Source organism: Ailuropoda melanoleuca, chromosome 16 (assembly GCF_002007445.2).
Source record: "Ailuropoda melanoleuca isolate Jingjing chromosome 16, ASM200744v2, whole genome shotgun sequence".
NCBI lineage: Eukaryota > Metazoa > Chordata > Mammalia > Carnivora > Ursidae > Ailuropoda > Ailuropoda melanoleuca.
This window is the reverse complement of record NC_048233.1, coordinates 80,537,408-80,559,350: the sequence shown is the minus strand read 5'-3', so window position 1 is coordinate 80,559,350 and position 21,943 is coordinate 80,537,408. Positions and strand designations below refer to the sequence as shown.

At 39.0% G+C, this 21,943-nt stretch overlaps 1 protein-coding gene across 4 annotated transcripts in view; it reads right to left on the bottom strand.

Moving 5' to 3' along the window:
• Window positions 1-2,135: 2,135 nt before the first annotated feature.
• Window positions 2,136-21,943, bottom strand: part of LOC109491151 (membrane-spanning 4-domains subfamily A member 6B-like) — a 34,356-nt gene continuing 14,548 nt past the window's right edge. For 2 of the 4 annotated variants that reach the window (XM_034644760.1, XM_034644763.1), the window contains 3 exons: window positions 21,377-21,496; window positions 16,943-17,063; window positions 2,136-2,300 (listed from right to left, as the gene is read on the bottom strand). In XM_034644760.1, the coding sequence (XP_034500651.1) occupies window positions 2,230-2,300; window positions 16,943-17,063; window positions 21,377-21,496 (312 nt within the window). In that variant the 3' untranslated portion in view covers window positions 2,136-2,229. Of the gene's footprint in view, window positions 2,301-2,800; window positions 2,868-16,942; window positions 17,064-21,376; window positions 21,497-21,943 lie in introns of all 4 variants that reach the window. The other 2 variants (XM_034644761.1, XM_034644762.1) reach the window with 2 other exon arrangements.

The window sequence follows — 21,943 nt, the reverse complement described above, 5'->3', positions numbered from 1 at the left end:
TATTTATGTGAGGGGAGAACTCACCAAAGGGCAGAGAATCGTGACCATGCAAGGTGGTGTGAAGCTGCTATAGGAAGGCCAGGCAGTGGGGCCCGGAAAGGGCACTCAGATTCATACATTAGAATCCATGAGGATTTCTTATAGTGAGCGGAGGCCACTGGATGGGACTCCCATTTTAGTGTTTCAGTTCTGGTTATTAAGACATCCTCATTTATACTCTTAAGTCTCTGAATTGATGATTTTAAACCTTCAATTTCACATCTGAGTCCAAGTTTGCCCTCTGCCCTAAGGAAGATGGGCCAGTCTTTTGGCTCCGATGGCTCGTAGGATGGTTGGTGGGAAGGCTGAGGACCACCCTTTTCCCCATCTCATTTTTCTTTTTGTAGTGGGCACCCAGGATATACTGAACCATGACTGCTCATGGAGAGGTGACCGTCTTTCCTATTTGTTAACATGCATTACTTCCTATGCATATAATCCCACGTCAGGATATGGTCCTCTTTCTGGAGGTTCTATCTTCAATCTAGGTGGATACATGAAGGCTTCTACTGTCTACAATAACAAGGCATTCAGTTCTGAGCAGCTCTTTTAGGGGGAGGTGGCCTCTCTTGCAGCTTGTCTTCACCTTCCTGATGACGTCAGCGGCAGCATTTTATGGAAGGGCTTTGATAGGTATTGTTCTCCATGCCTCAGCAACTGTCGGGAGATCTGGGGCTTCTGGTCTCCTCTCTCTCCAGGGTCTCCATGCTGGGGGGCCTGCCAGCACGCGGTGGAGTCCTTCTTTCTGCCTTTGCCTTTGAACTCCGGGGCTGGTCCATGGCCCTCCGCTTGCTTATGTAGGTACGCCTTTCCTTAACATGGCTGACTCTGGCTCCAGGCGTTCTGGAACAGCTCAGCCAATCCCATCCAGGTCTCAAAGACTCTCAGCAGGGAATGGGATTCTTCCTGTGGACACCCACAAACCTTACAGCTGCCTCTCTGCTCCCTCAGCTTCAGAGAGTAGAGCCCTGCAAATGCCACACTCCTACTGTGGGATGCCTAGGTGAGGGTTTTCCTAACCCTAACACCCTTTAGGGAGTGGGGGCAATATAGTGCTCGCTACGGTGGAAAGGCACCTGTGCTGGTTTTCTAGGCTAGTGTAACAAAGTACCACAAAGCCCGTGGCTTAGAACAACAGAAATTTATTGTCTCCCTCTTCTGGAGGCCAGACAACCAAAAACAGGGCGTTGACAGGGTCGTGCTCCCTCTGAAACCTTTAGGAAAGGATCCGTCCTTGCCTCTTCCTCCCTTCTGGTGATTTCCATCCATCTGGCGTTTCTGGGTTTGTAGATGCAGCATCACTCCAATCCTCTTATCTTCTCATGATGTTTCCCCGAGTCTTCACATTGTCCTCCCGGTGTGTATGCGTGCCTCTGTGTCCAAATTTCCCCCTTCCCTAAGGACACCAGTCATTAGAATAGGGCCCACCCTGATGGTCTCATTTTAACTTGATTACCTCTACAAAGACCCCATTTCTGAATAAGGTCATATTCCGAAGTACTGGGGACTGGGACTCCAACCTATCTTTTTGGGGGGCACAACGTGGCCCACAACAGCACGCCCCAGCAAGCTCTCCAGTGGTTTTTTGGACTTAGAATGTTGAGCACATCTTCTGCTTTCACAGGAGGACTCTTGTCACTAATTCTTGGGAAATAAAAATTCCATCCAGCCTCCTGTATCGTTGTGCTACAGATATAATAATAAGAGCTAATAAATGACAAATAATAATAATGTATTGAGGGAGTAGCATGAACTAGGAGCTCTCTAAGTCCTTTAATGATGTATTATCATTTAGTATTTGCATCTACTCTGTGGGCTAGGAACTATTATTTCTGCTTTACAGGTGAGGAAATCAAAGCACAGTGAAATCACGAGTCTTGCAGTTGCTGCATTGACATCATGCCTGCCTCCGAAGTCAGAGTGTTTCCTTCTCTCGGATGAAGAAGTCCTTTCACTCAGGCTGATCTCCTCCAACCGGAGATAAAGTGGGCATTCAACTTTACTTTCCCATGTCCCCTGGATGGGCTGTATTCGTCTATGTTAACTCAGATTGTTTTTAAAAAGGGTAAAATCAACTTTCAAATCGCATCCTTTATTGAAGTAGGGAGAAGGTATACCAGAAAAGACTTCACTAGCGGGCCTTTTCCATGAGGCCTCTTGAAAAAAATTACAGTTCTTCACTAATTCAGTTTACGTTTTGTTCATGACTGGAGCCGCTCTGGTTCTTTGACTGGAGACTCTGGATTCCGACAGTGAAGGACCTGTGGTGAATGGGTGAGAGCAGACTGGTCACCATCGTATCAGAAAATAAGAGCCTCGCCCTGAGCCACTGAGTCAAAACAAGACAAAACAACAGCGACCACAAACAAACAAACATGTAAACCTGGAATGTGACCAGGTGAAACCACCCACCCTGTCCTGGGGCAGAGGTAGAGAGAGGTGCAAGAGACCTCTGGCCCATTGGGCGTTTCGATGAATTACAACCACCGCATCAAACTAAAATATTCGTCTTCAGGAAATGACTTTGACCTTCAGCTGGCCTGTGGTGAGTGCTAAGTTTCTTCTTGGGTCCCTCTACGTCATATTCTAGGTCAGAAGGAGAACTAGCCGAACAACCCACGGAGGGGACAACTGTCTGGCTTAGACTGCCGGAATTGGGGGAGTCCCTGCAGAAGGCATTCTAATGGGAACAGCCTATGTGAGGAGATGAAGAGAGGTGAACGGAGTAGGCATCGCTAGGTACCGTTAGGTTACTACTGACCTTCTGACCATCCGTCAGAAGGAGGGTCATCTGCTTTCAGACATGGTTGACTGAGGGTAATTGAAACCTTGGAAAACAAAACAAAAAAATAAAATAAGGGGGGAACTACTGTATATAGCCATAAAGTTTGACCAAGAAACCCTGTTGCTAGAAACCCTTTAGTAGCACCCTGGTACCTACAGGCTAACTTCCAAATTCTTTAGTAGGGTGGTTGAGCTCTATTAGGATCTGGCCTCAGTTTGCCTCTCCAGCTTCATTTTCCTTCACTTTCCTCTAAATACTATCCTACAGGAATTCTGCAAACCTGTCCTGCTGGCTCCAGGCAGAGTTTTAGGCTGACTTACCCATATGCAGGTTTTGTGGGGGGATTTAATGGGCTATTTTGGAAGAACGTAGACAAACCATATAGGTAAGGAGATAAGATTGTCATCACAATCAATCTCCTTCCATCACTAGTGATTGTTTCTATCCTTTATTCTATTCATGTAGTGTGTTATATTGATGGATTTTCTCCAATTAAAAAGCGGCGTTAAAATACACATAGTATTGATCATTTTAACAATTTTTAAATGCCCAGTTCAGTGGTATTAAATACACATATGATGTTGTGTGACCATCACCACCACATCCATCTTCACAGTTCTTTACATCTTGTAAAACTGAAACTCTAGACCCGTTAAACAGTGACTCCCTACTCCCACATCTCCAGCCCCTGGGAACCCTCATTCTCTTTTCTGTCTCTAGGATTTTGACCCCTCTAACTTTCTCATATGGAATGGAATCACACAGTGTTTGCCTTTTTGTGATGGCTTTATTTCATTTAGCATGATGTCCTCAAGGTTTATCTATACTGTTGCATATGTCAGATTTTTCTTCCTTTTAAGTCTAATATTCTATTGTATGGCTATAGCACATTTTGCTTAGCCATTCATCTATTGATGGACACTTGGGTTGCCACATTTTAGCTATTGTGAATAAAGCCACTATAAACATGGGTGTACAAATACCTCTTTGAGACCCTGCTTTCAATTCTTCAGTCCTTTTGAGGAACAACCATATTGTTTTCCATAGCAGCTGTACCATTTTACATTCTCACCAAGAGTGCACAAGTGTTCTAATTTTTCCACATTCTAGCCAATACTTGCTATTTTCTAGTTTTTTATTTTTTGATAGTAGCCATCTTAATGAGTATAAGATGGTATCTCATTGTGGTTCTGAGTTGCATTTCCCTGATAATCAGTGGTGTTGAACATTTTTGCTTACTGGTTATTTGTATACTTTATTTGGAGAAGTGTCTATTCATAAAGTCCTTTGCCCATTTTTGAATTGTTAATTTCCGTTGTTCTCTCTATATGCTGGGTATTAACCCCTTATCAGATACATGTTTTACAAATATTTATCTGATTCCATGTGTTGCCTTTTTACTCTGTGGGTATTGTCTTTTGAAGCACAAAATTTTTAATTTTCCTGAAGTCCAATCTGTCTGTTTTTACTTTCGTTGCCTGTGCTTTTGGTATCACATCCAAAAAATCATTGCCAAATCCAATGTCATGGAGTTTTGACCCATGTTCTTCTAAGAGATTTATTATTTTAGGTCTTACATTTGAGCCTTTGATCAAGTTTTTGTTAATTTTTGAATATGGTATGAGGTAGGGATCCAAATTCATTCTCTTGCATGTGGAGATCCAGTTTTCCCAGTACTATCTGTTGAAAAGTCTGTGCTTATACTGTTTTGATTATTGTAGCTTTGTAGAGCAAGACTAACATTTGGAATCTGAAAATGTTAGTCTTCCAGCTTTGTTCCTCTTTTTCAAGGTTGTTTTGGCTATTTGAGATCACTTGAGATTCCATATGAATTTTAGGATAGGTTTTTCTATTTCTGCATAAAAGGCATTGAGATTTTGATAGGGATTGCATTGAATCTGTAGATTGCTTTGAGTAGTATTGACATCTTAACAACATTAATTCTTCCCATCATAAATGTGGGATACGTTTCCATTTACTTATGTCTTTTTAAACTTTTCTCAGTAGTGTTTTTTAGTTTTCATTGTATAAGTCTTTCACCTACTTGGTTAAGTTAATTCCCAAGTATTTTATTATTTTTGATGCTATTGTAAATGGAATTGCTTTTGTAATTTCCTCTAAAGATTTATTCAGGATATATTTCTGGACTCTTGATTCTACTGCGCTGATTTTGTATCTATCCTTATGCCAGTACTACAATGTCTTGATTATTATAACTTTGTAGTAACTTTTAAAATTGGGAAGCATGAGTATTCCAACTTTGTTTTCTTTTTCTTTCTCTCTCTCTCTCTTTTTTTTTTTGTAGAACAGTTTTAGGTTTGCAACAAAATTGAGAAGAAGGTACAGAGAATTCCCATATATCCCTTGTCCCCACACATTGTTGATGTGAATCACCAGAAAGGTACATTTTTTTTTTTTACCAAGGATTAATCAGCATTGACATATCATAATCACCCAAAGTTCATAGTTCACCTTAGGGTTAACTCTTGGTGTTGTATATTCTATGGGTTTGGACAAATGTATAATGATATATATCCATCATTATAATATAGAGAGTATTTTCACTGCATTAAAAATCTCTGTGCTCTGTCTGTTTATGTCCCCTGCCCCTTGGCAACCAGTGATCTTTTTACTCCATAAAAAGTAAACATATCCATAGTTTTGCCTTTTCCAGATGTTGTATGGTTGGAATGATACAGTATGTATACTTTTCAAATTGGCTTCTTCCACTTAGCAATATGCATGTCTTTCATGGCTTGATAACTGATTTATTGTTAGCACTGAATAGTATTTCATTGTCTGGATTGACCACAGTTTATTTGTCCATTCACCTACTGATGGACATCTTGGTTGCTTCCAAGTTTTGGCAATTATGAATAAAGTTTCTGTAAACATCTGTGTGCAGGTTTTTGTGTGGACATAATTTTCAACTCTTTTGGGTAAACACCAAGGGACATGATTGCTAGATTGCATGGTAGTATGTTTAGTTTTGTAAGAAACCATCAAAACCACTGCCTTCCAAAGTGGTTTACCATTTTGCATTCCTAGCAATGCAATGTGCGAGAGTTCCTGTTGCTCCATATTCCCACCAGTATTTGGTGTTGTCAGTGTTCCAGATTTTGGTCTTTTTAATATGTGTGTAGTGGTTTGTTTTCTTTTTTAAAGATTGGTTTGGCTATTTTGTGTCATTTCCATTTTCATGTGAATATTAGGATAAGCTTATAAAAAATCAGCCAAGAATTTGGTAGGGACTGTGTTGAATTACAGATTTAATTTAGGGAGTATTACCATCTTAATATTAAATCTTCTGATCCACAAACACAGGATCTTTCCATTTGTTTAAATCTTCTTCTTTCAATAATGTGTTCTAGTTTGTGGTGGACAGGTCTTACACTCCTCTTGTTTAATTTATTCCTGAATATACATTATATAAGCATTTTATTTTTTGATGTTATTGTAATTGTGCTTTCATGCATAGAAGTAACAACTAATTTTCTTATATAGAGATCTTATATCCTACCAACTTGTTGAACTTGTTTATTAGTTCTACTAGATTTTTTTGGTGTGGATTTCTTAGCATTTTATATACACAAGATCATATTAGCTACAAAGAGAGTTACTTTTACTTTTTCCTTACCAATCAACCTGGATACTTTCATTTTTTTTTACTGCCTAATTTACCTGGCTATAACCTCTAGTACAATGTTGAATATGAGTGGCAAAAGCAGACACCCTTATCTTTTTTTTTTTTAATGATTTTTTTTATTATATTATGTTAGTCACCATACAGTACATCCCCGGATTCCGATGCAAAGTTCGATGCTTCATTAGTTGCGCATAACACCCATGCAATATGTGCCCTCCTTACTACCCATCACCAGTCTACCCCATTCCCCCACCCCCCTTCCCTCTGAAGTCTTCAGTTTGTTTCTCATAGTCCACAGTCTCTCATGTTTCATTCCCCCTTCTGATTACCCCCCTTTTCTTTATCCCTTTCTTCCCCTACCGATCATCCTAGTTCTTATGTTCCATAGATGAGAGAAATCATATGATAATTGTCTTTCTCTGCTTGACTTATTTCACTTAGCATTATCTCCTCCAGTGCCGTCCATGTTGCAGCAAATGTTGAGAATTCGTTCTTTCTGATAGCTGAGTAATATTCCATTGTATATATGGACCACAGCTTCTTAATCCAGTCATCTGTTGAAGGGCATCTCGGCTCCTTCCATGATTTGGCTATTGTGGACAATGCAGCTATGAACATTGGGGTGCATATGGCCCTTCTCTTTACTACGTCTGTATCTTTGGGGTAAACACCCAGTAGTGCAATGGCTGGGTCATAGGGTAGTTCAATTTTTAACTTTTTAAGGGACCTCCACACTGTTTTCCAGAGTGGCTGTACCAACTTGCATTCCCACCAACAATGTAGGAGGGATCCCCTTTCTCCACATCCTCTCCAACAATTGTTGTTTCTTGCCTTGTCTATTTTTGCCATTCTAACTGGCGTAAGGTGGTATCTCAGTGTGGTTTTGATTTGAATTTCCCTGATGGCTAATGATTTTGAACATTTTTTCATGTGTCTGTTAGCCATTTGTATGTCTTCATTGGAAAAGTGTCTGTTCATATCTTCTGCCCATTTTTTGATTTGTTTATTTGTTTCTCGTGTATTGAGTTTGAGAAGTTCTTTGTAGATCTTGCATACCAGTTTTATCTGTAGTGTCCTTTGCAAATATATTCTCCCATTCTGTGGGCTGCCTCTTAGTTTTTTTGACTGTTTCCTTGGTTGTGCAGAAGTTTTTATCCTGATAAAGTCCCATAAGTTCATTTTATCTTTTGTTTCTCTTGCCTTTGGAGATGCAGACACCCTTATCTTGTTCCAGATCTTAGAGCAAAAGGATTCAGTGTCTCAACATCAAGTATGATGTTAATTGTGGATTTTTCCCCCCACAACTAAATGCGCTTTTCAAGTTGAGGAAATTCCCTTCCATTCCTAGTTCATTGAATTTATTTTTAATCATGAAAGGGTGTTGGCTTTTGTTAAATGCTTTTTCTATGTCTCTTGAGATAGTCATGTGCTTTTTGGTCTCTTATTTTATCAGCATGGTATTTATCAGCATGTATTATATTTGATTTTCATGTTAAACCAGCTCTGAATTCCTAAGATAAATCCTAATTGGTCGTGATGTATGATACTTTTGTTATGTTGCTGGATTCCATTTGCTAGCATTTTTTTCTTTGAGGTTTACACATTTATACTTGTAATGGATCCTCGTCTATACTCTCCTTTTGTTTGATGTATTTGTCTGGTTTTAGTATCAGGGTAAAACTAGCCTCATAGAATGAGTCAGGAAGTATCCTCTCCTATTCTTTTCTGGAACAATTTGTAAAAGATTAGTGTTAATTCTTTAGATGTTTAGTAGAGGGGTGCCTGGGTGGCTCAGGTCATGATCTCAGGGTCTTGAGATTGAGCCCCATGTTGGGCTCTGCACTGAGGATGAAGACTGCTTAAGATTCTCTCCCTCCCTCCCTTCTGCCCCTTCCCCCACCGCACCCCACTTGCACACATGTGCACACGCTCACTCTCTCTCTCTCTCTCTCAAAAAAAAGTAGAATTTACAGTGTAGCCACCTGGGACTGGGCTTTTCTTTATGAGAAATTGTTTGCTTATTAATTCAGACTCTTAACATGTAATGAATCTATTCAGATTTTTATTACCTCTTTATTTAAATTTAAATTCAATTAGCCTACATATAGTACATCATTAGTTTTTGGTGTAGTATTCAATGATTCATTAGTTGGGTATAACACCGGTACTCATCACATCAAGTACCCTCCTTAATGCCCATCACCCAGTTACCCCATCCCCCCACTCACCTCCCTCCACAACCTTCCATTTGTTTCTAGAAATCAAGAGTCTCTCATGGTTGTCTCCCTCTCTGATTTCTTCCCATTCAGTTTTTCCTCCCTTCCCCTATGATCTTCTCCTCTATTTCTTATCTTCCACATATGAGTGAAACCATATGATAATTGTCTTTATCTGATTGACTTATTTCACTTAGCATAATCTCCTCCAGTCCCATCCATGTCGATGTAAATGGTAGGTATTCATCCTTACCGATGGCTGAGTAATATTCCATTGTATATATGTACCACATCTTCTTTATCCATTCATCTGTTGAAGGACATCTCAGCTCCTTCCACAGTTTGGCTATTGTGGACATTGCTGTTATGAACATTGGGGTGCAGGTGCCCCTTCTTTTCACTACATCTGTATCTTTGGGGTAAATACCTAGTAGTGCAATTGCTGGGTCATAGGGTAGTTCTATTTTTAACTTCTTGAGGAACCTCCATACTATTTTCCAGAGTGGATGTACCAGCTTGCATTGCCATCAACAGTATAAGAGGGTTCCATTTTCTCCACATCCTCACCAACATTTGTTGTTCCCTGCCTTGTTAATTTTAGCCATTCTAACTGGTGTAAGGTGATATCTCAATGTGGTTTTGATTTGTATTTCCCTGATGCCTAGTGATGTTGAGCATTTTATCATGTGACTGTTGGCCATTTGTATGTCTTCTTTGGACAAGTGTCTGTTTATGTCTTCTGCCCATTTCTTGACTGGATTATTTGTTTTTTTGGGTGTTGAGTTTGAGAAGTTCTTTATAGATCTTGGATACCAGCCCTTTATCTGTAATGTCATATGCAAATATCTCCTCCCATTCAGTAGGTTGCCTTTTAGTTTTTTGACTCTTTCCTTTGTTGTGCAGAAGTTTTTTATCTTGATGAAGTCCCAATAGTTCATTTTTGTTTTTGTTTCCCTTGCCTTTAGAGACTTGTCTTACAAGAAGTTGCTGCAGCCCAGGTCGAAGAAGTTGCTGCCTGTGTTCTCCTCTACGATTTTGATGAATTCTTGTCTCACACTTTGGTCTGTTTTCCATTTTGAGTTTATCTTTGTGTATGGTGTAAGACAATGGTCCAGTCTTATCCTTGAACATGTAGCTGTCCAATTTTCCCAGCACCATTTATTGAAGAGACTGTCTTTTTTCCACTGGATATTCTTTCCTGCTTTGTCGAAGATTAGTTGACCATAGAGTTGAGGGTCCACTTGTGGGTTCTCTATTCTGTTCCATTGATCTATGTGTCTGTTTTCGTGCCAGTACCATGTTGTCTTGATGATAACAGCTTTGTAATATAGCTTGAAGCCAGGCATTGTGATGCCCCCAGCTTTGGTTTTCTTTTTCAACATTCCCCTGGCTATTCAGGTTTTTTTCTCTTTCCATACAAATTTTAGGATTGTTTGTTCCAGCTTTGTGAAAAATGTTGATGGTATTTTGATAGGGATTGCATTTAAAGTGTAGATTGCTCTGGGTAGCATAGACATTTTAACAATGTTTATTCTTCCAATCCATGGGCATGGAATGTTCTTCCATCTCATTGTGTCTTCCTCATTTTCTGGCATAAGTGTTCTGTGGTTTCCAGACTACAGATCCTTTACCTCTTTGGTTTGGTTTATTCCTAGGTATCTTATGGTCTGTGGTGCAACTATAAATGGGATCAATTCCTTAATTTCTCTTTCTTTAGTCACATTGTTAGTGTATAGAAGTGCAACTGACTTCTGTGCATTGATTTTATATCCTGCAACTTTCCTGAATTCCTGTATGAGTTCTAGCAATTCTGGGGTGGAGTCTTTTGGGTTTTCCACATAAAGTATCATGTCATTTGCAAAGAGTGAGAGTTTGACTTCTTCTTTGTCAATTCGAATATGTTTTATTTCTTTTTGTTGTCTGATTGCTGAGGTTAGGACTTCTAGTACTATGTTGAACAATAGTGGTGAAAGTGGGCATCCCTGTTGTGTTCCTGTGCTTAAGGGAGAAGCTCTCAGTTTTTCTCCATTGAGAATATCATTGTGGGTTTTTTGTAGATGGCTTTTATGATATTGAGGTATGTTCCCTCTATGCCTATACTTTAAGGAGTTTTAACCAAGAAAGGATGCTGTATTTTGTCAAATGTTTTTTTCTGCATCAATTGAGAGAATCATATGGCTCTTGTCTTTTCTTTCATTAGTGTGATCTATCACGTTGATTGCTTTGTGAATGTTGACCCACACTTGCATCCCAGGAATAAATCCCACCTGGTCGTGGTGAATAATCTTTTTAATGTACTGTTGGATCCTATTGGCTAGTGTCTTGGTGAGTATTTTGGCATCCATGTTCATTAGGGATATTGGTCTGTGATTCTCCTTTTTGATAGGGGCTTTGTCTGGTTTTGGGATCAGAGCAATAACTAGTAAGGAAATTGAAGCAGTAATCAAAAACCTCCCAAAAGCAAGAGTCAAGGGTCAGATGGCTTTCCAGGGGAATTCTACCAAACATTTAAAGAAGAATTAGTACCTATTCTACTGAAGCTGTTTCAAAAAATAGAAATGGAAGGAAATCTTCCAAACTCATTTGATGAGGCCAGATTTTTATTACCTCTTGACACAGTTTCAGTAGTTTGTATTTTTGTAGGAATTTGTCCATTTTGTGTAGGTTAACTAAATTGTTGGCATATCATTATTCACAGTATCCTCTTTTAGTCTGTTTCATTTCCTTAAGGTTGTTAGTCATATTCCTCCTTTCATTCATGATTTCTGTAATCTCTTTTTTCCTTGGTCAGCATTGCTCAAGATCTGTCTTTTGCGGGGTGGGGGTTCTTTTGAAAGAATCAACTTTTGGTTTAGTTGTTTTTCTCTGTCATTGTTCTATTCTTTATTTCATTTTTTCCCCATCATAGTCTTGATTATCATTTCCAGTCTTCCTCTCACTTTGGGTTTAGTTTCTCTTCTCTTCTAGTTTACTTTTTAAATATTTATAAGTTTTAATGTTAATTCCAGTATAGTTAACATACAGTGTTATATTAGTTTCAAGTGTACATTACAGTGATTCAACAATTCTGTACAACACTCAGGGCTTGTCGTGATAGCTGTACTCTTTAATGCCCTTCACCTATTTCACCTATCTTTCTGACACCATTCTAGTTTCTATAGGTGGAAAGTTAGGTTTTTGATTTGAGACTTTTATCCTTTTTAAAAATATAGTATTTATAGCTATAAATTTCTCTCTAAACAGTACTTTAGATGCATCAAATAAGTCATGGTATGATGTATATTTGTTTTATTCATCTCAAAATGTTTTCTATTTTTCCTTTTGATTTCTTCTTTCACCTTTTGGTAATTTAAAAATGTGTTGCTTCATTTCCACATATTGGTGATATTTTAAAACTTCCTTCTTTTACTGATTTCTAATTTAATTCCATTATAATCAGAGAGCATATTTTGTATGATTTCCATCCTTTTAATTTATTGAGACCTATTTTACAAACTAAAATATGGGTCTGTCCTGGAGAATAATCTATGCGGACCTGAAAAGAACACGTACTCTGTGCCATTGGGTGAAATATTGTACAGATTTCTATTAGGTCTAATCAGTTAATAGTGTCATTTGATTTTTCCTATAGCCTTTTCCTTCTGCACAATTTTCCTGTAAATTATTGAATATGGGGTATTGAAGTTGCCAACTGTTGTTTTTTAAATTTTGTGTTTCTCCTGTCAAATCTGCCAGTTTTTGCTTCATGTATTTCAGGAATCTGTTGTTAGTGCATATATGCTTACAATTGCTATGTGCTCCTGGTGGACTGAACTTAAAAAAAAAATCATTATAAAAATGTCCTTCTTCATTTAGTGACAACTTTTGTCTTGATGTCTATTTTGTCTGACATTACTATAGCTGCTCCACCTCTCTTTTGGTTTCTGTTTATATGGCATATATTTTTACATACTTATGTTCAACCTATTTGTGTCTTTGAATCTAAGGTGTGTCTCTTGTATATAGCATTTAATTGGAATACAACTTAAAAATCCATTTTGCCAATCTCTGTCTTGTGATTAGTGTCCAATCCATATACATTCAGTATATTACAAATAAGATAGGGTTTACACCTGCTATTTTGCAGTTTTCTGTATCGTATGTCTTTGTTATTCTATTTGTCCATTACTGCTCTCTTTTATGTTACATGAATGCTTTCTTTCATTCCATTTTATTCAATTATTTTTCTTTTATACCACTTTAATTCAATTTTTATTTATTATTATTTTGAATTATTTTTAATTATCAATATTATTTTATTATTAATATTGTTATTATATTACATATAATTCTTGGTTGATGGTATTTTACTTTCAGTGCTCTGAAGATGTCATCCCACTTACTGTCTTCTGGCCTTTATGGTTTCCAATGAGGAATTTTATTGAAGATTCCCTTTTGAGGATGAATTCCTTGCCTTTGGCTGGTTTCAAGATTTTTTTCTTGGTCTTTGCCTTTTGGTATTTTGTTAGTGATGTGTCTAGGTTTGGATCTTTTTTAGTTTATCCTTTTTGGATGTGTAGAGGAATGTTTTTTATGAAATTTTTGAAGTTTTTATCCAATATACTTCCAAAAATTTTTGTGTAGCTTTCTCTTTCTCTACCTCTTCTCCTTATGTGACTTCCATTCTGCACATTTTGGTATGACTGATGGTGTTCAAAAGGGTCTGAAGCTCTGTTCATTTTTCTTCACTTGTTATCATTTTGTTCCACAGAGTAGATAATTTCAATTAACCTATCTTTAAGTTTGTGGATCATTTCTTCTGTCAGATCAAATATTCTGTTGAGAACTTGAGTGATATTTTCATTTTAGTTATTATGTGTTTTTCTGCTTTGGAATTTCTACTTGATTCTTTTTAATAGTTTCTATGTCTTTATTGATATTCTTTCTAATGAAACATTGTTCCCATATTTTCCTTTAGATTTTTTAGGCGTGGTTTCTTCAGTTCTTTGAGCATACTTACAGTAGTTGATTTAAAGTCCCCCCCCCGCCCCGCCCCGGGGCGCCTGGGTAGTGCAGTGGTTAAGTGTCTGCCTTTGGCTCAGGGCGTGATCCCAGCGTTATGGGATCGAGCCCCACATCAGGCTCCTCCACTAAGAGCCTGCTTCTTCCTCTCCCACTCCCCGTCGCTGGCTGTCTCGATCTCTGTCGAATAAATAAATAAAATCTTAAAAAAAAAAAAGCCCCCCCCCGTAAGTTCAATATCTAGGCTTCCTTTGATACAACTTTTATTGCTTTCCCCCCTCCCCCAGTGTTTAGGTCACAATTTTCTGTTTCTTTGCATATCTCATTATTCTGCTTATTTAATATAATATAATGTTGCAATGTTGGAAATCAGATCCTCCCAGAGGTTGCTTTTCGTTGTTGTTTTTGTTACTCTATTGGGTGGTTTTCCTGAACTAACTGTGTAGAGCGTTCATGTTTGTCCTGTGTGAGCACTGATGTCTCTGCTCTGTTAGCTTAGTGGTCATTAAACGATTAGACATAGATTTCCTTAATTGTTTCGAACCAAGAAACTTCTCAGTTTTTGTTGAGAAGCTCTGTGTGTGTGTGTGTGTGTGTGTGTGTGTGTGTGTGTGTGTGTGTTGTGTGTTGAAAGCCTTGGAAGACCGGTTGCAACTCTACCCTATCACTTACAGCTTGCAGACAGCTTCAGGTCAGCCAGAGGTGGGAGATTTGAGTATTGACAGGGCTTTCCTTGGCAGACACACCTCTCTGCATATGCACATGGTCTCTTTATTTCCAGGTACTGCCATAGTTTCAAGGTCCCCAGTGGACAGTTTACTCTTCAGTTTTTTCTATTAAGTTTTTTGGTAAGCCTCTTGTTTTCCCCAACTGTTATCACTGCTTTAGACAAAGGCAATGTTAAATGCCACTGATTGTTCTGACAAACATCTCAGAAAAACTTTTCACAGTTACTGAGCTTGGAGGTCAATAAGGAGGGCCTTGCCAGTGGGCATTTCCAGGGAGCTGCCAGGCAAATCAATAACGATGCTCTGGGAATGGGGCTTTTTTGGGGAACTCCAATCTCAGGTTTCCTCCTCTTGTGGTTGTTAGGTTGGTGTTTCTCACAGGCACTGTGGTTGCAAGGTTATTTCATTTAAAGGCTACTGTGGAGATAGAGCAAGGTGGAGGGGAACAGGAAAAATTATAACCACAAAACTCGCTGTTCTTACCAAAAGTCAGCCATTTTTTCTTGCATAAATGCTCCCTGGATTGTTGCAAATTTTTGAGTAATTTCCAGAGTTATGAAATATTAATTTTGACAACTTTTGCCAGTGTTCTCGTATGTATTTTATGGAGGAATAGATTTTTAGAGAGCCTTATTTTTTTTATTCCAGAAGTACTCTCTTAAGTGTCCCCTAAAATCTTTATTTTCTGAAGGGATATGAAGATCTCAAACTTTGGAAACAAAAATTTATAACTAAATTTGAATTTCAGAGTCTATAGCGTTTGGTGTTCCCATATTACTGGTATGACCCATGAAACCTCCTCAGTCTATGTATTTCCTCTATTAGTCTCCTGGTTGATGCAAGTCTAAAAGACATTGGGGTGCATATATCCCTTCAAATTAGTACTTTCGTATCCTTTGGGTAAATTCCTAGTAGTGCAATTGCAGGATCATAGGGTAGCTCTATTTTTAACTTCTTGAGGAACCTCCATACTGTTTTCCAGAGTGGCTGCACAAGTTTGCATTCCCACCAACAGTGTAAGAGGGTTCCCCTTTCTCTGCATTCTTGCCAATACCTGTTGTTTCCTGTGTTATTAATTTTAGCTGTTCTGCCTGGTGTGAGGTGGTATCTCATTTGTGGTTTTGATTTGCATTTCCCCTATGATCAGTGATGTTGAGCATCTTTCCATGTGTCTGTTGGCTATCCGTATGTCTTCTTTGGAAAAATGTCTATTCATGTCTTCTGTCCATTTTTTTTAATGTTTTTTATTATATTGTGTTAGTCACCATACAGTACATCCCTGGTTTTTGATGTAAAGTTCGATGATTCATTAGTTGCGTATAACACCCAGTGCACCATGCAATACGCGCCCTCCTTACTACCCATCACCCAGTCTATCCCATTCCCCCACCCCCCTCCCCTCTGAAGCCCTGTTTGTTTCTCATAGTCCATAGTCTCTCATGCTTCATTCCCCCTTCTGATTACCCCCCCCTTTCTTTATCCGTTTCTTCCCCTACTGATCTTCCTAGTTCTTATGTTCCATAGATGAGAGAAATCATATGATAATTGTCTTTCTCTGCTTGACTTATTTCACTTAGCATTATCTCCTCCAGTGCCGTCCATGTTGCAGCAAATGTTGAGAATTCGTTCTTTCTGATAGCTGAGTAATATTCCATTGTATATATGGACCACAGCTTCTTAATCCAGTCATCTGTTGAAGGGCATCTCGGCTCCTTCCATGATTTGGCTATTGTGGACAATGCAGCTATGAACATTGGGGTGCATATGGCCCTTCTCTTTACTACGTCTGTATCTTTGGGGTAAACACCCAGTAGTGCAATGGCTGGGTCATAGGGTAGTTCAATTTTTAACTTTTTAAGGGACCTCCACACTGTTTTCCAGAGTGGCTGTACCAACTTGCATTCCCACCAACAATGTAGGAGGGATCCCCTTTCTCCACATCCTCTCCAGAAATTGTTGTTTCTTGCCTTGTCAATTTTTGCCATTCTAACTGGCGTAAGGTGGTATCTCAGTGTGGTTTTGATTTGAATTTCCCTGATGGCTAATGATTGAACATTTTTTCATGTGTCTGTTAGCCATTTGTATGTCATCACTGGAAAAGTGTCTGTTCATATCTTCTGCCCATTTTATGATTTATTTGTTTCTCGTGTATTGAGTCTGTCCATTTTTTAACTGGATTATTTGTTTTTTGGGTGTTGAGCTTCATAAGTTCTTTATATATTTTAGATACTAACCCTTTATCAGCTATGTCACTTGCAGACAGCTCCCATTCCATAGGTTACCTTTTAGTTGTATTGATTGTTTCCTTCTCTGTGCAGAAGCTTTTTATCTTGGTGAAGGCCCAATAGTTTATTTTTTGCTTTGTTTCCCTTGCCTCAGGAGACATATCTAGTAAGAAGTTGCTATACTGATGGCAAAGAGGTTACTGCCTATGTTCTCCTCTAGGATTTTGATCGTTTCCCTGCAGTGACAGTCCTTAACAGAAGTTTTTTATCCTGATCAGCCAACCAGAAACAAAATTACTCACTCGTTTCACTGTATTCTGGATGACTCAATGCTACTGCAATCCATCTGATAGTTATGCATGCACAGATTATTTCCGTGATGGTGGTGAAGAGCAAATATTGTAAAAGCATACTACCAGCCAACTGAGTTAAAAAGAAAAGAAACATTTCCCATATTGATTTACCATTTAAAAATTATGCAAGAACAATACTTAGTAAGAGGGAATAAATACCATTCATCATGGCAGTCTCACACAACCATGATTGTGTATTTTTCATAAGAACAAAATATGTTTTAAATTTATCAAGTACTTATATATGTACCTTGTATTCTGTTAAGTACTACTTTTAGCAACAACCCGACAAGTTGGGTGCTTTTATTTCTCTTCTACACACGACAGGACTGAAAAGTAGAAAGCTTACCCTAGTACCATGGGCTGGGTGGAATTCTTCAGGGTTTGGCATTGAATGCCCGTCTTTATACTTTATCTTTTGGTAAGACTGACTGCATGATTTGTGTTTTATGCTTTTCCATTTAGCGCCCATACAATTTGCATGTTCTATTTTCTTTTGAGCCCTGTGTCGTAAGCATTGTTCCATGTATGAGGGGGAGCCATTCTCCCTCCCTTCCCACATTTCTGCCTTGGCCTGAAGCAGCAGTTTCTGCGTTAAGAGTGGCTTCTGGTGTGTCCCAGCGCTCCTTCCGTAGAATTCCCCATTGGAGAAGCCGAGATTCATCTAATTGGTGATTTCACCTTCCTGGGTTCTTTTTTCAGAATCATTTGTCTTTATGACCCCAAATTCTGAGAATTACCTGGTCCCAGCACAGGGAGACCCTCTCATTTATTTGTAACTAGGTAGATAAGTTTAATTCACAGAAGCAGGTATCAACAAGCTCATTTGGTCAAAGATTTAAAACTTGTTCTCCAACTATAATAATTACAATGAAAACGATAGTTTCTCCTACATCTGCTTGATTCTTGTATCTTATCTCAGTTGGTTCAGAACATGAAAGGAGAAAAGTGGGTGGCTATTTACTGGCTTCTATACTAGTTTCCCAGGGCTGCTGTAATAATGTATCACATCCACGAGAGACTATGGATTGTGGGAAACAAACTGAGGGCTTCAGAGGGGAGGGGAGGGAGGATCAGGATAGGCCGGTGATGGGTATTAAGGAAGGCACGTATTGCATGGAGCACTGGGTGTTATATGCAAACATGAATCATGGAACACTACATAAAAAACTAAGGATATACTGTATGGTGACTAACATAACATAATTATTATTAAAAAAATTAAAGTATCACATCTGTGTGGCTCAACATGACTGAAATATATTGTCTCACAGTTCTGGGGGGTAAGAGTCCAGAAAGAATGCATTGGCGTTGGCAAGAGAATTCTCCTTCCAAAGTCTTTAGGGGAGGACTCTTCCTTGCCTCTTTTGGCTTCTGGTAGCCTCAAGTGTTCTTGGCTTGTAGCAGCATAGCTACAGCCCCTTCTGCCAAGTTTATATGGCCAGCTTCCTTCCATGTCTGTGTCCACATTTCTTTCTTCTTATAAGCACACTAGTTATTGGATCAATGGCCCACTCTACTCTTGTATGACGTCATCTGAACGAATTACATCTGCAAAGACCCTGTTCTGAAATAATGTCATTTTCTGAGGTACTGTGGGTTAGGACATATCTTTTTGGGGGATGCAATTCAACCCATGACAATCTGTCTCTGCCTTGCCTCTAAGTTCCCGTCCCTCCCATGGACAAAATAATTCACCTGATTCCGATAGCTCCAGAAGTTTTGACCCACTTTGACATCAACTCCAATGACCTAAACGTCATCAGATCAGAAAGCCCCAAGTCTCATCTAAATTATCTTCATTAGTTATGGATGAGACTCATAGTATTGTTCATTTCAGGGTAAAATTCTTCTCGAGCTGTGGACCTGTGAAACCCAGAAACAAGCTATCTGCTTCTAAGACATAACCGGTGGGACAGGTATAGGGCAGATATTCCCATTCCAAAAGGGAGCTATAAAAGAGGAAAAAAGGGGTCATGGGCCACAAGCAAGACCCAAACCCAACAGGGCGATGGCTTAGACTTTAAGGCTTGAGAGTAATCTGTGTGGCACCATGCTCTGTCCTCAGGGCCTGCCGAGGAGGTGGCCCCACCCTCGTGGTGGTCCCTTTCTTTAGACTATTCTTATCACAGTCTGCAGCATATTGAAGATGTAACTATTCACGACTTGAATTGTGCTTCTTTTTCCTTTTTAGTTTTTGGTTTTCTTTTTTATTTATTATTTTATTTTTTTTAAAGAATATATTTACTTATTTGAGAGCAAACGAGCAAGTGAGAGAGCACAAAGGGCGGGGACGGGCAGAGGGAGAAGGAGAAGCAGACTCCCCACTGGGCAGGGAGCCCAGGACCCCTGGATCATGACCCTAGCCAAGCAAAGGCAGACGCTTAACAGATTGAGCCACCCAGGCACCCCTCTTGGTTTTCTTTTTTTGCTTTTGTAACTGATGTACTGATTCTATACTTTATGTCATTTTCCAGTGGGTTTTATGCTTATTTATTTATTTATTTATTATGCTCATTCATTTAATCTGTGATTTCTTTTTACCCATTGGGCAGGTAGAGCCCATTACTATTTTCTTTGAAATGGAGAGCTCATTGATTTAATGTTACTTTATTAAATTTTGCCTTTTCCATGTATATACATATATATATATTTTGATTTCCTTCCTTCTTTTTTTTTATTATGATACGTTAGTCACCATACAGTACATCATTAGTTTCTGATGTAGTGTTCCATGACTCATTGTTTGCATATAACACCCAGTGTTTCATACCCATCACCAGGCTAGCCCCTCCTCCACCCCCCTCCCCTCTGAAGCCCTCAGTTTGTTTCCTGGAGTCCATAGTCTCTCGTGGTTCATCTCCCCCTCTGTTTTCCCCCCTTCATTTTCCCCTTCCTTCTCTTAACGATCTCCCTGCTATTCCTTATGTTCCACAAATGAGTGAAACCACATAATAATTGTCTTTCTCTGCTTGACTTATTTCACTTAGCATAATCTCCTCCAGTCCCATCCATGTCGTTGCAAATGTTGGGTAATCATTCTTTCTGATGGCTGAGTAATATTCCATTGTATATATGGACCACATCTTTATCCATTCGTCTGTTGAAGGGTATCTTGGCTCCTTCCACCGTTGGCTATTGTGGACATTGCTGCTATGAACACTGGGGTGCATATGGCCCTTCTCTTCACTATGTCTGTATCTTTGGGGTAAATACCCAGTAGTGCAATTGCTGGGTCATAGGGTAGCTCTTTTTTTTTTTAACTTTTTGAGGACCCTCCACACCTTTTCCATATTGACTGGTAAAGTAATATCCCATAAAATAATATTTTTTGCCTATACTAGGATTTATTTCTCAACTCTCTGTTCTTCAATCAATTTTCCTTTTAGTGTATAAATACTATACCATTTTTATTATAATAGCCTAATCACATATTTTCATATCTGGTGCAGAAGATTATGTGGCTTCCAGACTTTCTTGGCACTTTTCTCACAATCTTTTTTCCATCCATACACATTTTACAGGAGTTTTATTGCATCCCCTCCCAAAACTTTGTTGGGATTCCAAATGGAATTGTATCACATTAATGAATTAATTTGCAGAATCTTGCAATTTTATGATATTGTGAATTTGCGTTCAAGACTGTAGTTTCTTGGGGCACCTGGGTGGCTCAGTTGTTAAGCGTCTGCCTTCGGCTCAGGTCATGATCCCAGCATTCTGGGATCGAGCCCCGCATTGGGCTCCCTTCTCGGCGGGAAGCCTGCTTCTCCCTCTCCCATTCCCCCTGCTTGTGTTCCCTCTCTCGTTGCCTCTCTCTCTGTCAAATAAATAAATAAAATCTTAAAGAAAAGATAAAATGTATTGGAAGCCTGGATGGCTCAGTTGGGTAAGTGTCTGACTCTTGATTTCAGCTCAGGTCATGATCTCAGGGTCATGAGATCAAGCCCCACTTTGGGCTCTCCACTGGGCATGGAGTCTGCTTAAGATTCTCTCCCTCCCCCTCCCTTTCTAAAAAAAAATGTATTCATTGTCTACATTTTTCTTTTAGCCAGATACTTTCCTAAACTGTTTTGTTTCAGTAGTTTTTTAGCTGAATCTTTGGAGTTTTCTAGGTATCCTATCACTTTATCTTCACATAATGATAGCTCTGATCTCTCTCTGATGTGTCTAGTGTTTCTTTAGTTAGACTGGAAATGATTTTTAAATATTCCCATGGCAAAAATTTGGAGAAGATACAGTTTGTTTTTATATTTCTATGCCAAGGGTGCTTGTCAAATTTGGTTGCCTTTTCCATACCTTGCCCACTGCAACGTATATCATTTACCATAGTTTTTCATTTGTATTTAAAACTTGGATCCAGTTGTTATTAAACTTGGTACTTACATGTGTCCAAATGTATTCGTTGGTGTCTGCATGATACGTGAAACACGCAATACTTAACAATATTGCACCAAGTACCGAAAAGCAGACAGCTAAGATGTTCATAACAAGGCTAGAAATAAGCTGCAAAAGACAAACAAAGAAAACTGGTCATGGGCAGTATAAACAGGTTTTGATGAAGCAATCAGTCTGTTGTCTGTTCTAGAACATTCAAGTTGGAAATTTTTTTTTTTTAAAGATTTTATTTATTTATTCGACAGAGATAGAGACAGCCAGCGAGAGAGGGAACACAAGCAGGGGGAGTGGGAGAGGAAGAAGCAGGCTCATAGCAGAAGAGCCCGATGTGGGGCTCGATCCCATAACGCCGGGATCACGCCCTGAGCTGATGGCAGACGCTTAACCGCTATGCCACCCAGGCGCCCCTCAAGTTGGAAATTTTTTATCTGATTCTCTGGAATCTTACTGTGGTTGCTATCAGGACTCTTACTCAAATTCGTCTGGAACCCAACAGGATAAAAAATTTTTTTTTCAGATGAGGGGTTTATTTATTCAACAAACAATTAAACAGTG